General features: G+C 56.6%; 1 protein-coding gene across 29 annotated transcripts in view; it reads right to left on the reverse strand.

Moving 5' to 3' along the window:
* C10H19orf47 (chromosome 10 C19orf47 homolog) overlaps positions 1-15,205 on the reverse strand; it is a 20,784-nt gene continuing 5,579 nt past the window's right edge. For 11 of the 29 annotated variants that reach the window (XM_070224437.1, XM_023649756.2, XM_070224445.1 and 8 more), the window contains 8 exons: positions 13,543-13,630; positions 13,314-13,428; positions 11,830-11,911; positions 7,311-7,448; positions 5,611-5,763; positions 4,426-4,496; positions 2,430-2,781; positions 1-1,767 (listed from right to left, as the gene is read on the reverse strand). In XM_070224437.1, coding sequence (XP_070080538.1) covers positions 1,679-1,767; positions 2,430-2,781; positions 4,426-4,496; positions 5,611-5,763; positions 7,311-7,448; positions 11,830-11,911; positions 13,314-13,428; positions 13,543-13,630 — 1,088 coding nt within the window. In that variant the 3' untranslated portion in view covers positions 1-1,678. Of the gene's footprint in view, positions 1,768-2,086; positions 2,782-4,425; positions 4,497-5,610; positions 5,833-7,310; positions 7,449-11,829; positions 11,912-13,313; positions 13,429-13,542; positions 13,631-15,205 lie in introns of those variants that run through there. The other 18 variants (XM_023649749.2, XM_070224443.1, XM_023649750.2 and 15 more) reach the window with 3 other exon arrangements.

The following is a 15,205-nucleotide window of genomic DNA, read 5'->3' on the forward strand; positions in this document are numbered from 1 at the left end:
AACGGTTAAAATGGTAACTTTTATGTTATGTACATTTTACTACAATAAAATTAAAAGGATGAGGTCTAATCTCATCTTCACCTGCTTTAACTTTCCCTCCAAACCCCCCTGACCACTCCTGGTAATCTCATCAGATCCTGTTCTCTGAAAGGGAAAAGGGCCCCCAATTTCCCTCTGGGTCCTCTCCTCTCTCTGCTCCTTTCCAGCGGGTGTGGCCAGGCCTTGGCTCTGAACACACCTGAGCACACCCGCTGCTGCTGCTGCCGCCCTCCAGCCCAGGTGGCCCCGAGCCCAGTGGCCTGCTTACCTCTCAGTCAACCTGGTGAGAGCCGACGCCCTCCTGCCCCGCCCACTCCTCACTCCCTGCCTCCCATCTCCACAAACGGCACCTTCCTCTAGATGCCCAAGGTGCCCAGGTGGGTGTGATCCGAGATTCCCACTCACCCCTCGCCCCACTTCCAACCCATCAGCTCAGCCTGCTCCTCCTCTGCACACCTAGGCCCACCCACTTCTCTCCTCTGGGCCGCCACCACCTCCCTGTGCACCTGGGATTTCGTTTCTTGCCCAGGCGACGGCAGCAGCTGCCTCCCCGCTCCCACCCCTGCCCTGCCCACAGTTTATCCTCCTCACAGCGGCCAAAGCCCTCTTCATCAAAGGCCCCTCAGATCATCCTTGCCTGCTCCAAATGCTCCCCAGCCCCTCGAGCTCCCAGGACGGTATCTGAATTCCCCACCCTGGATCACACAGCCCCAGGTCATCTGGTTCCTGCCCACCAGCCCCGACCTGCGCTGGATGGCAGGCCCCTCCTTTGCTCGCCAGCCACCATGGCCTCCCTCTGTGGTCCTTGTCCCGCCTCGGGGCCTTTGCTTGGCTGTTTCCTCTGGCTGATGCTCTCTTCCCGAACTTCCCTGAGTCACTTCTTTCCATCCCCAGCTCAGCCCACATGTCACCTCCTCTGAAAGGCCTCTTACCCCCAACATCGAAAGAGGCCCTGGTCACTCTCGCCCATCCCTCGGATTCTCTGGACAGCGTGATCACCGTACGCCCGCGGGCCGGGGCTCGGCCGCCCTGCTCACGGGGGGAGCCCCAGCTCCTAGAACAGGCCTGGCACGGGGCAGAGGCTGCATGGCAGAGAGAAGGCGAATGACCAAGGCCACAGGAACGCACGGCCTCACAGACGGAGCCTGCCGTTTGGAAGGCAGCCGCCAAGCAGAGCGGCAGGAACCGGGGAAATCCACAGGGGAGGGGGGAGGGCAGGGACAGATCCGCCAGGTCGCTGAGGGGAGGAGGAGGCCCACCCGAAGAGTGACTGTGACCATCACTCCTTTGACCCGGGGCCTGCCGAAAGGACATGGCCCACGTGTGTGCGGGAAGCCTGACCTCTAGACACAGCCCGGCCCCCACTGGCACCCCCACCCGCATCGTGCTGGGTGTGAAAAACAATCCTGTGACTCACCCTGAAGGAGGGGAGGGAAACAGTCGGAAAGTCACAAAAATATATTAAAACAGCCGTTCTCTTCTCTTCCAGCACTGGCCTCCCTCCCCAGTGCCCCTTGCCCACCCCCTGCCACAGACTTTCAGAGAAAAAGATGCCGGGGCAGGAAAATGGAGGTGCCCCTGCTGCAGCCCAGGGCGTGGGGCGGTCCCTCCAGCCTGGGAGTGAGGGCGGCTAACAGTCTCAACAGGCTCGACGCCACCGTCGACGCGGGGCCCGCGGGGAGGCCGGCAGTGCTGGAGGGTCAGGCAGGACGCAGCGCACAGTCGGGCCTTGCCACGGGGACAGAAAACAGAAGAGAAATGAACAGAGTGAAGAGAGGGAGAGACAGAGAAGTAAAGTGTGTGTGTGTGGGGGGGCGGAGGAGTAGGGGAGGGGTGGGAAGTCAGCAGTGGGGGGAGGCGGGCGGGATGGGAAGCCCCTCCAGGGGACACCCACTCTGGGGGACCGGGAGGCGAAGAGCCAGGGGGGATGAGGGCAGCAGCTGCTGCTGAGAGGGAGGAAGTGGGGCAGGAGGGAAGAGGACACTGGGCACGGGGAGGGGTGGAGAGGGGTCCTGCCAAGGCCGCAGTCAGAGGAGAGAACTAGGACACGACAGTAGGCAGCGCCCCAGAGCGGCAAGGCCAGGCCACAACGACCGTCTCAGACTCGGAAGAACGGGGTGAACCCCCAGAAAGCTCGGCCCGGCTCGAACGCCTGAGGGAGACAAGCAGTGTCGTCCAGAAGCCGGCAGCAGGGCGGGCGCGCCCTCGAGGAAGCCTCTGCCTGGAGGGGCCTGCGCCCAGCCGGGGCTAGGTCCTGCGGCCCAGTCTTTTGAACACACTCACGGTGCCCGCATGGTCCATCTGGGCACCAAGGCCCTCGCTGGAGCTGCTCCCCCGGGGCCCCACCAGGGTCCTCTTAATGGTGACTTTGACCTCAGTCGAAGACTTACTCTTGGTGCTCGTGACCTGGCTGTCCTGGGCCTCGGGCACGAGGGCCGCCTTGCCCAGTCTCTGGATGATGCTGACTTTGGACAGGGACTCCGGCTTCCTCTCGAGCCCGGGGCGTGAGGCGAGGGCCAGGCGCCGCAGCGTTGGGGCAGCAGCCGTGGGCGCCGAGCTCGTGGCCTTGGCTTTGACAGTCAGCGCCGGCTGCGCACTGGCCTTGGCTGGGCCCCGGCCTAGCTTCTTCAGGACCCCGGCATACTGCAGGACGGAGCTGCTACTGCTGTCGTTGTCACTGTCCCAAGCCAGATCCTCATCCATCTCTGGGGTGGCCCCCAGGCGGCTGAAGACTCCTGTGGGCTGTGGAGGTCAGAGACAGGACAAAAGAGTCATTTTCATTCAGTCACTCAACACGCCTTCACAGACAGCTGCGTCATCTGTGCCTGGCCTCATGGGGCTCGCAGTTGGGAGAAACACACCTTGGTGACACTCCAGATAGTGGTTAGAGCCATGGCAGGGGCAGTCCAGGGAGCTGGGGAGCTCAGAGGAGGCTCCTGACCTCGCCCAAAGTCCAGGGCAGGCTCCCTGGAGAAGGGCCATCTGAGCCGAGATCTGGAAGCTGACTGGCAGTGGGTCTAATAATGACGGGGAGGAGGGGGTGAGCCATGCAGAGCGAAGACCATTTGCAAAGGTCTACAGATGAATATGCGAGAAAAGACGAATCTGGTCATTTACTCAACAGATACTTTCTAAGTCCCGACTCTATACCTGACCCTGGGCTGGGTGGTGCTGGGGACAGAGTGGTGACCAGGACAGACCTGTGCTGTCCTCACAGTCCAGTGAGGAAGACAGACCTGGCATCGGAAATGACACAAGTACTTCTGTAATTACGAGAGCAGCGCATTCTCTAGAGGGAGCTGGAGCGGGAGGGCAGCCGTGCCTCCTCGCCAAGGTCAGGGGAGCGTCTCTGAGGCACCATGTGCAAGTCAGGCCCTCAGGATGAGCCGGCAGAGAAGAGAGTGCAGGCTAAGTCACCAAGGCAGGGATGACAGTCACATTCACAGGGCACTCGCTATGTGCCAAGCTCTCTAGACAGCTGCCCCTTCGAGCCGCCTGATCCTGAGTGTTATGATCACGCTCACAGTAAGATTCTAGGAGGGGGAAAAGGCCAGAGCGGGCGAGCCTGGCGAGCGAGGGGCTGGGAGGTGGGACATACAGCAGGGGAGCTCGCCACAGTGAATCAAGGGGACACCGAGAGAGTGCCTACCACCCACCGGATGCCCCCAGCGCTGTGCGAGTCTATCCACTTGATCCTCATGACCACCTATGAGGTGGGGACTACACAGATGAGGAAACTGAGGGACAAAGGGCTTAAGTGACATGGCCAAGGTCACACAGCCAGGTGGTGGCAGAGCAGGATTCACACGGGGCTGCGGACTCAGGCTGCAGCTGTACCTGGGCCTGCGGGAGGCCACAGCCAGAAGGACGGGCTTCATCCTGAGCCCAGGGAAAGCCTCGGAAGGACTTCGGGGGCGGGAGTGGGTGGCTGTCCTGTGGGCGGCACACGCTGCCACTGTGGGAGAGGGCCAAGGCAGCCGCACAGGGACTTGTCAGGAGGCCACTGCACTAGCGGACAGGGAGAGGCGGCAGAGCGGTGCAGACAGATGGCGCCATCAGACCCGTGACTGCCTGGAATCGGGGGGGGGGGGGGGGGGGGGGGGGGGAGGAGCACCCCTGAGACAGGGCCAGGAGGGGAGTCACCTCGAGAGAAGATGCCGAGAGAGTTTTGGGACACAGTAGAGGGAAGGGTCTAAGGGCAGCGTACCCTTACAGCTGGAAACTGGGAGAGGTGGGCGCAGTAGGAGGCCAGGGAAGCCACCCATGCAAAGAAGGGATGTCAGGCTGGAAAGGGGTATGTGAGGGGTGAGAGGTGGGAAGCGACAGGAGTGGCGCCCAGGGAGACAAGAGCCAAGGGCCCCGAGGAGCCCCCCACTGCCAACTCACTTTATTCCCCGTCGTCGTGTCGGCCTTGGTCTCAGCGCCGAGGCGGTCAAACACAGACGTCCTGTGAACACCTAGGAGGGAAGTGCGGCCATCAGCCAGCTCTGCTGAGGGCCCCTGGGGGCCCAGCCTGGCCAGCACCGTGCAGACAAGGGCGGGGACCCCCGGCAGCCCTCGTTCAGGCGGCCACAGACCAGGCCCCATGTGGTTTTACATCTTTGCCGTTGGCTCACGTTCATCTTAACCTACGCACTCCAGCTAGTGCTAAACGTGGGAAAGATGAACTCAAACGGATGCGCACTCCTTGCACCGTACTACAGTTCATGAAGTGCGTGTGCGAGAAGAGTTCTTAATCCCTGCTCGTCCCTTCCACTCTTTTGGGGTCATGGACGTCAGAGGGAATCTGATGAACGGTAACGAGTCCTCTCCCTAAGGAACAAACTGAACAGCCACCAACAGGAGGATGCTTACTAAATGACGGCTTACGAATACGATGGAAACACCAACCCCTCATTACCAAGAAGAGGTAGCTGTACATGCGCTAATGTGAAAAGAGCTCAATTAAAAAGCTGTAGAACAAGACCTACGAGATGATGCTATTTGTGTTTAAAAAGAAAAAAACCACCCATCCCTGTGTATACATACGTACAGCTGCACGTAAGCTCATGGATGCTGGTCTGGAAAGGTTAACAGGAGGCGTGGGCTATGGGAGTGAGGGGGAGAGTTTCTTTTTACAGTATATGCTTCCGCATCCTATCTGAATGTCTTTCCACGAGAACATACACAATATTCTAAAAGGCTTCCTATGAGGAAGACCAGCTCCACACGACCAGACACAAACCCCAGCTGTGCCCTGACGCTCAGCCGCATCTCTCTGGCCCAGAATGACAGCTCCCGCTTTTTTGGGGACCTGCCCTCAGCCAGGCACAGTCACCCACTTCCCAGGCTGGCATCAGCGCATCCAGGCCCCTGCCCCTCGGGCAAGAGGCATCAGCTACACTAACTGCAGGACAAGAGGGCAGAGTGGGTGACTGGCCCCTCCCCTACGGCCACCACCGCTGTCCCCTTGGTCCAAGCACCCCCAGAGTCCCTTAGAGCCTGCGTCTCAGCCAACGCCTGTAGGACCAGCCCTGCCCGAGGCAGCAGAGGGAAAGGCGGCGGCGCCCTGCATGCCCCTGCAGGCCGTACCTTTCGCTGCCTGCTGCTGCTCCAGGATCTTGCGGGTCCGGGGCGTGGTGCCTTTGGGCATGTTGATGATGTATTTCCCCTCCATCTCGGCAGTGACCCGACGCCGCTTGGTGGGAACGGCCAGGCTCTCCTCCTCCCGGCGGGCCAGGGCAGCTGGGGAAGGGGGGCAGCGGTGAGCACCTTCTGGGGTGGAATGTTCTCTGGGGATGGGGGCTGGACGCCCTGCAAAGGCCACACGTGTGCCCTTCATCTCTATGCCCTTGCACGACTGGAATCCCCTATCTTCCCCACCACCCTCTTCACCACTGACTGTGAACCGAGAAAGGCAGAGGTCTGGGCAAGCTGGCTGCACAGACACTCAGAATCCCCAGGCGGGAGCGGGCCACCCAGGTTCTCTGTGGCTCCGTCCCTGCCCCGAGCAGGCTCCCCGAGCAGGCTCCCCTCCCAGCCCAGCCGGAGTGCCCTCAGATGCTGGGTGGGGGAGAGCTCCATCTAGGCAGTGGTTTCACAGGCCTGCTCACTTAAAAATCACTCAAGCTCTACACTTATTTGTGTATAAACAAAGCATACTTGCATTTTTAAAAAAAGAACCCCTTCAAACATGTCGAGGGGTAACAGTGCCAGTTCCCCACAGGCCCACCATTTTTTTAATACTTTGGAAATTAATTTGAACTTTCTTGCTCGTGGCACACAAATCAAAAGGCCAGAGGGGGTGAGGCACTGTCAAACACACACAGCAAAAAGAGGAGTGTGTGATGGAGGCGGTCAGGGCGCGATGGGGCTGGGCACCAGAATAAACGAAGCCCATGCCTGGGCCTCAGTTTCCACTTGTGCTAAGATCATTGTTGTGGGGATGGGTCCAACAAAGGCCGGAGAGTGTGGTGGATAGAGGGAGGGCTCGGAAGCCCGAGGCCGGAGTCGCATGCCCAGCTTTCAAGGAGACTGAGGAGAGGAACCGAGGCGCAGCATGGAAACATCTGCAGAGGAAGAGCGCTCCAGGAGAAGGGGACATCGGGGCAAAGGCCCCAAGATGGGAAGGGGCCCGGAAGGGATCTGAGCCAGCAAGGGGGAGATACACAAGAGGAATCCACACTACACAGGGCCCTGTAAGGCCACATGGGAAGACTGGACTCCATGACCGGAACAATGGGAAGCCCCGGAGAGTTCTAGAGAAGGGTGTGAAAGGCTCAGATAGAATGTTCTGAAGGATCCCTCCGGCTGCTGAGAGGAAACAGTAGCTTCTTTACCTTTGACCCCAGGCATCAAGCACAGGGCCGGGCACCAGTGCGGGGCTCAGTGAACATCTGTTAAAAAAAGACTGAACCACCCATAGTCAACAACACTGTACTGTACGTGTCAAACTTCGTTAGGAGGGTAGACCTCACGTTAAGTGTTCTTACCACAATAAATCAAACGGAAAATCAAAACACTGAAGCGACCACTGAGTGAGAACCACGGTGCACCGTGTTCAAACACACCGCCTCGAGCGCCTCCACGGTCCTCTGTGGAGGCTGTCCCAGCCCCATTCCACAGACGTGGAGGGCGAGGCCCACAGAGGTGCAGCGACTTGACCAGGCCCGAACACTCTGGATGCCAATGGCCGTCAAAGCACCTTGCAATGTTGGCAACACGACCCCCAGTACTGCCTGCCAACCCACATTCACCTCCAGCTCCCCTGCCACCTGCCCGAGCGCCCTCACCGGCAGCCTTGGCACTCTTTGCTGCCATCTTGTTGGACACGGTGACGGAGATCTTGGAGGTGCCGGTGTCTGGCCGCCTGGGGGGAGTGCCGGGTGGGGAGTCACGGTTCAGGCTGTTGGCGATCATTCGGGAGGCGGCTGTGGGAGGAAAGAGGAGCGTCTGGTTGGGCGGGCCCTGGGAAAGAGGCCAGGATGGAGGTGGCAAGCCTGGGGACTGAATGGGGAAGGGGTGGCCGGAGGCACCCTGTGGCTGCACTGTCCTCGTGGGGGGATGCTTGGGAGTGGGGCGACGGGAACTAGCCCACCCCTCCTGCCTGGCAGCCTTTCCTGAGGCCCCAGACCAGACTGGTTCCCCTGACACTTCACCCATCCCTGAGCTCATCCCTCCTCTCCATTGCAGCTCAGTCGCCGTCCCAGGATCTTCCTCGCTCAGAAGCGTGCGCCTCCTCAGGGCACTTGCTGTTCCCACAGCCCGGCATGCAGTTCCCCGAGTCTCGGGGGGTTCGCTCTGACTCTTTACTCAGGTCCCCTCTCAGGCGGCGCCTCCTCTGGGAAGGCTCCCCGGACCACCCACCCCCCTCTACCGCCCTCCCCCGCACCAGGCTTTCTTTTCTTCAAGCCCTGAGCGCTGCTTGACGTGAAATTACATCTATCTGTCTATTGGTGGTCTCTCCCACCAGCACACGAGCCCCGTGATGAGACACTGTTTCCTGCTGTATCCCCAGTGCCCAAAACGATGTCTAATGCTTCATGGGTCCTCAGGAAACACCTCCTGAAAGAAGGAACGTCGCCACCAAACCTCCCAGCACCTCTGTAGACAGGATACACCGCAAACCAGCTCTACAGATGAGGCACTGTGTCTCGGGGAGCGGCTCACTCAGCCAGGCCCCTGGGCAGTGCAGGTCCGGCTCCAGCTGGGCTGGGCACGGAAAGCAGTGGCCTCCTCTGGGGATGGGGGCAGTGTCTGGGGGCCCCTGTCTTCAGTGGAGAGGGAGGCGGGCTGTCCCAGGGTGCGAGGTGGGAGCTATAGCACACAGACTGGGGGGCCAATGCCATTGTGGGAAAGTGACAGGTCTTGTCTCAGGGTGCAGCTGCTGCTAGCCTGAGCACACGGCTTTCAAGAGCTCTTGGGGGGCCGGCCCTGTGGCCTAGTGGTTAAGTTCAGCACACTCTGCTTCGGCGGCCCAGGTTCAGTTCCTGGGCACAGACCTACACCACTCACTGGCGGCCATGCAGTGGCGGTGACCCACATACAAAATAGAGGAAGACTGGCAAAGATGTTAGCTCAAGGCCAATCTTCCTTAGCAAAAAAAGGCCAGCTCTCAGGGAAGCCCTGTGGGGAAAGAAGGGGGGAATCTTCATGCTACCACTGCTTGCTGGACAGGCCTGGTAGCCCCCTCCAATGGCTTTCAGGTTTTGGTATTTTGTCCTACCTACCCCCCTAAGAAGTCTCTTTTCCTGCTATGTGCTCCCTCTCAAAGCCTCCTGAAGTGCCCATAATGACCATCAACACATTATAATTACATATTGCCTTTTTAAAAAAATTCTAACTATAACATACAGGAAAATACATCAAGCCCATACAGACCACTTAACAAAAGGTGAGCTCCCACACACCCATGGCCCTGCGGGGCCCTCCCAATCAGACCTGCTCCCCTCCCCCAGGACAGACAGGGGGAGTTTTCAGCCCTGCTCCCTCCCTGGTAACAATCGGCTATATACCCTTCCACAGTTTCGCCAAGACGTTTCCTCAGACCCTTCTCAAGCTGGAGAGGTGGCTTCCTTGCGAGCGGCTGTGCAGACTCTGACGGGGAGAGTCACTCGCGGCCCTCTCTGACCGGCCGGGCCATAGACGGGGCCGTCCTGCTGCCAGAGGTATGTGGCTGAGGGCCCCGCTCTCGCAGAGCACACGGAGGGAACCGTCTTGCTCAAATGGGCTCCGGGGTAGGATGCTTTATCACGGCGCGTGAGCACCATTTGAGGGAGGGAAACCCCCCTGCCTGGGCTCTACAGAAGCTGAGCCACAGCCAGGATGTGAGGGGAGAAAAGACTGCTCTGTTTCCCCAAGAGGACACATGTATCCCGTGTCATAAAGCGTACACCAGCGGCCACCTCAGGAAAGTGATTCTGGGCACTCTTCCCCTCCTTTCCTTCCTCACCTGCTTCTCCTTCTCTTCTCAATTGCCGACTTTCTCCACTAGGGTTTATGTTTGCTACTTTTCATTTTTCAGACTTATTTTAAACTATGGAAGGCATTCAGAATGGCATGAAAAGTACCTACTGTGTGATTTCATTTACATAGACTTGAGACTCTTTTTTTTTTTTTTTTTTTTTGCTGAGGAAGATTGGCTGTAAGCTAACATCTGTGCCCATCCTCCTCCTCTATTTTATATGTGGGACACCACCACAGCATGGCTTGATAAGTGGTGCATACGTCCCTGCCTGGGATCTGAACTGGCAAACCCCAGGCCACCAAAGCGGAGCACATGAACTTAACCACTACACCAGCAGGCTGGCTTCTACACAGACTTGAAAGACTGGCCAAACTAATCCATGTTGGTAGAAATCAGGGTAGTGGGTATCCTCGAGGGGGCAGTGACACTGGTCATGTTCCTGTTTCTGGGTTTGGGTGCTGCTGGCTATGTGGGTGTCCCTTTGTGAAAGTCATTTGGATGTACTGTTATGATCTAAACCCTTTGCTGCATGTAAACTGTGGGAGACTGATGCAGAAAGGAACCCCAATTTGTTGAGCCTCCCTCGAGTCGGCCCTGCCCACACTGATTCTGGGCCCAGCCACGTGACTTGCGTTGGCCAATGTTATACAAGCAGAGGCTTAAGAGGTACTTTGCACCTTGGGGCCTGCCCTCTTCGGCTGCTTCTGGAAACCCTGCACCCGCCACTGTGTGGACAAGCCCAGACTAGCCTGCTGGATAACGAGACACAGGTGGCCAAGTCACCCCTTTCGGCCCAGATAACATCGAGCCAACCATCAGACGTGAGTGAGGCCATTCTAGATCACCCAGCCTCAACCGAGCTGCCAGGTGACCACTGAGATCAGTGGGGTGGCCGAGAACAGAATTGACAAGCCAAGTCATAAAATCAGGAGAAAGAGGGCCCGGCCCTGTGGCCGAGTAGTTAGTTCCAAGCACTCCACTTTGGCAGCCTGGGTTTGCGGGTTTGGATCCAGGTTGTGGACCTACTCGACTCACCAACCACACTGTGGAGGTGTCCCACACACCAAAAATAGAGGAAGATAGGCAAGGTGCTAACTCAGGGATAATCTTCAAAAAAAAAAAAAAAAGAGGGGGACTGGCAACGGATGTTAGCACAGGGCAAATCTTCTTCAGCAAAAAAAAAATTTCAAAAGAAATAAAAGTCTCTGTTTTAAACCAGTTTTGGGATGGCTTGTTAAGCAGCAAAACTAACTTATACGCACGTTAAATTTTTTAAGTTTATGGTTATTTTTTTAAAGTATCACACTGTTGAAAAAATAAAAGTATAAATACAATCAATTCTCAGAGATTCCATATTTGCAAATTTGCCTATTTGCTAAAATTTATTTGTGACCCCCAAACCAAGCTTGTGGTGCTTTTGCGGTCATTCACAGGCATGCCCAGAATGGCGAAAAACTTGAGTCAATCAATGCACACGCCCCATCTGAGGTCAACTACGGCCTTCTGGTTGCAGCTCTCATACAGAAAACAAGTGTCCTTTTTGCGATCTATTCAGTGGCACATTTTTCACATTTTTGTGCTTTTTCTTAGATTTTCCTGTTTCAAATGGCCCCCAAGCACAATGGTGAAGTGCTGTCTAGTGTCCCTAAGCTCGAGAAGGCCATGGTGAGCCTCAGGCGTAAGTTATCGTGCTGTTGGCCAAGAGCTCAATGTTAGTCAAGCAACAATATATATTAAATAAAGTGTCTTTATTTATCTATTTTTTTAAGATCGGCACCTGAGCTAACTTCTGTTGCCAATCTTTTTTTTTCTTCTTCTCTTCTCCCCAAAGCTACACAGTACATAGTTGTATATTTTAGTTGTAGGTCCTTCTGCTTGTGGCATGTGGCACGCCACCTCAGCATGGCCTGATGAGCGGTGCCATGTCCGTGCCTGGAATCTGAACCAGCAAAACTCTGGGCAGAGTGTGCGAACTGAACCACTCGGCCACGGGGCTGGCCCCCTAAATAAAGTGTCTTTAAACAGAAATACACATAAAATAAGGCGAGGTACTGATCAGCAGACAAAAATGTTGTGACCAGAGGCCTGTAGGAACCTAACCCTGTAGCTCCCCTGGGACCAGTGGGTCCGTGTTGGCTAATTCAATGTTCGCAGCGCCTTTAAAGAAGAGAACTACCAGAATGAGCAGTGACTGTATACACAGCCCTTCACTACCCAGCTTATTTTTCCCTAAGAGAAGAGGCCCCCATGGCTTTGCTCGCAGCTCTGCAAGCTCCGGGTGCGGCCCCCTCGCTGCCGGAGTGTGAGAATCCCGAGCATAAGGAGGCCGAGCCGAGGGAACTCACCGCTGCAGGCGCCTCGGCGAACCTCGCCAGGGAGGGGGCTGGGGCTGCAGGGCACCGACTCAGTGGCAGCTTTGCACATGTCCTGGAAAAAATTGACACCTGGATTACCCGGGGGACAGGGACACGAGGCGGTGGAATCGGAGACCCAGAGATCTGAGCAACACCAGGGGGATCCGAATGCCCCTGTGAGAGGAGATTTCAAAGTATTTGTCTCCTAGCCGTGAGAAAACATCAGACAAACCCCAGCTGAGGGGCATTCTACACAACAGCCGCCCAGGGCTCTTCAGAAGCGGCACCTCAGAAGACTATGAAACTCACAAATCAAGAGACTAAGGAGATACAATAAGAAAATGCAACGTGGTTTCCTGGAACAGAAAAAGGACATTAGCGGAAAAACTGATGAAACCCCAGTAGCCTGGAGTGTAGTTAACGGACGCGCGCTGATACTCATCTCTCAGTTGTGACAGATGCGCCACGACTATGTACGATGCTAACATTAGGGGAAGGCGGGCGAAGGAAGCACAGAAGCTTTCCGTACTAGTGTTGGAACTTTTCTAGAATCTAAAACTGTTCCCAAATGTAAAAGTTTAAAGAAAAAAAAAGTTTTGCTCAGTGACCTTCTCTGGGATAAGGCCGAGAAAGCCCCTGGCTTGAGAAAGCGCTCACGGTGGGGTCCGTCCTGGATCATGGACAGATGAAGGCCTGTCCCTGGGACGGAGGAAGCTACTAAGCGTGGTGAGAGGTGAGAATAAGCCCAGCAGCCACCACCTGGTGAAGCGGCGTGCTCGAGAGCCGCTCGAGAACAGGCTTCCTTCTCAGTCAGGCGGGCAGGCGGCGTGAGGAGTAACAGGGTCATATGTATGAGGGATGGAGACGGGGCTCGGCAGGTGTTAGCGATCCTAACTCGACACGCACTCACTCCAGGCCAGGCACTGGGTGCCGCAGACACCATCTGGCAGATGCCACCGCGACGTGACACAGCAGGGGTGTGTGCAAAGCCCGTTTCAGAGGACCTCAGGGAGGTGACCTCACTGGTCTAAAGTCACTGTAAGCAGAGAGGCCAAGAATGGAACCGCCATGTTGTTGGCTCAGTCACCAAATGGGTCCTACAGAGGGAGCTCCTGTCCTGGGGACAGAGAAAAGTCCTGGTCAAGATACTTATCATGAGGAAGATGAGAACTAGTGATGATGATAATTACAGAGAGCCTTTACTGAGGCCCCACTAAGGGCAGTTTACCCCGTATTAGGGCTTCGTATGACTCAATACTTACAACTACCCTGCAAAATAGGTTTGCCTATCTGCATTGAGACAGTAAGGCTCAGAGAAGTTAGGCAAAGTGCCTAACGTCACACAGCAAAATGGAAGAACCAGCCTCAGAACCCAGGTCTGCCTGCCTTTGCTTCCAAGCCTCCTGTTCACTCTGCCACTGCCCCTCCACCCCAACCCTAAACCCACGGACAGAGAGGTTGGGCAGAGCACCCACCTGGCGGTGCACCACCTTAGCATGCTTAAGGATGGCGATGATGTCACCCACCACAGTCACGCCCAGCTCGTTCATGATTTCCTTGTTGAGATCCAGCAGCATGCTCTTCTGGATCCTACAGCAGAGGGTCAGCAGTGAGGCCACAGTGGGCCCGGGTTGCCGGGCCAGCCAGAATCCTGTCTACTCCCCTGCCCACCCCGGTTCAGCTCTGTCCCCCCAGCCGCCTTACCTGTTATCCACAAACATCACAGCATAATTGACTGCAGGTCCCGGAGGAATGCCGGCTTCCTTAAAGAACTGGATCCACTCAGAAGTGGCTGGGGGGGTGGACAGGGCTCATTACTCACATTACTCTCTTTAGAGAACAGCGGCAGCAAAACCACAAAAGCAGTGGTTCCACAAATTAAACGCTCATAACACGCCAGGCCCCAGCTGAGTGCTTCACACGTACGATGGAACTGAGCCCACCCGCCCGCGAGTTCAGTGCATTATGACTCCTCCTCTGCCAGTGCGGAAACAGGCAGGGCGAGGTTGGGCCACGCGCTGCAGGCCACACTGCTAACCTGCAGCAGAGGCCCAGGCCCCTGTGCTCCCGCACGCCTTCTCTCTACAGCTCTGCCCTGCCCTGGAACGTGACCGGCGGCATCATGCTTGGCCAATGACTGACCTGGGGGACCGAGGGCTCATCAGTGGGCCCACTCGAGGGTGACAGGATCCAGAGGTGGATGGAAAGAAGGGTCACAGAGCCTCCACGGGCACGGAGGTTAGAGCACAGGCTTTGGAGCTTCGGTTCAAATCCTGGCTCTGCCATTTCCCGGCTGAGGGACTCTGGGCAAGTTAACACTCAGTGCCTCAGTTTCCTTTCACTAAATTTAGGATAATACCTTGAACAAGTGTTCACAGAGAACCAGGCACAGACCAGGTCCTCTTCTAGGCACTGAGGAGACCACAGGGCACAAGACAATGCCCCTTTCCTCATGGAGCTGGAGCTGACATTCTAGTGACAACAGCGCCAATGTCCTGGGGTCACTGCACTGACTCAGTGAGGAAGTCCACACAGACGGCTTTAAATGACACCTGGCCCAGAGGATGTCCTCAACCCACTACAGCCACCGCCACCACCATCTTCATCATCATATTATTCTGCCAGCAATACACACGGAGCCAAGGCCAAGACCAGGCAGACACCACCCACGGAGCTTTACTATTTCTAAACCTGTCGGCCTCTTTGATGTGACTTTCAAACTGATGCTGACGTGTCAGGCCAGGTGTTAGATAAGATTGTTAATTCCAAGTAGCACTTTTTTCCACATTTTAATATCTCCGAAACTAGGCTCTACCTCACGATCAGTGGTGTGCCACGGTTTAATCGGCAACATTTTCTTTGCTTTCTCATGGCAGAGAACACTGCAGCCAACAATCCGTGCTACTTTAGATGAGAATAAATTGCATATTACTATGCCCATGTCGCTGATGAGACAACTGAGGCTCAGAGTGGAGAAAGAGACACTCTGGGTCAGACGCTGCATGGGTGGCAGTGCAGGGCCCAGGCCCAGGGGCCACACCTCTCCCCAGGAGGCCCCTGCGCCCCCGCCACAGGCCCGTCTCCCCAGGACGCAGGCAGGTGAGGGGCCCAGGCCCTCAGGACTTCCTCCACCAGCCCAGAGGCAAGGGGGCCTTTTCCCACTGTGCCCAGGCACGGTCCGCCTGCCAGGCCATGGGGCCCGGGTCCCATTAGCCAAAAGTGGGCACCTTTGTCTAAGTATCGAAAAGCGCCACATAATGATTCCATTTACATGAAATGTCCAGAACAGGTCAGTCTACAGAGCGCTAGAGACACAGAAAGCAGATTAGTGGTGGCAGGGGCTGGGGGCGGGGGAATGACTGCCAAC

Source organism: Equus caballus, chromosome 10 (assembly GCF_041296265.1).
Source record: "Equus caballus isolate H_3958 breed thoroughbred chromosome 10, TB-T2T, whole genome shotgun sequence".
NCBI lineage: Eukaryota > Metazoa > Chordata > Mammalia > Perissodactyla > Equidae > Equus > Equus caballus.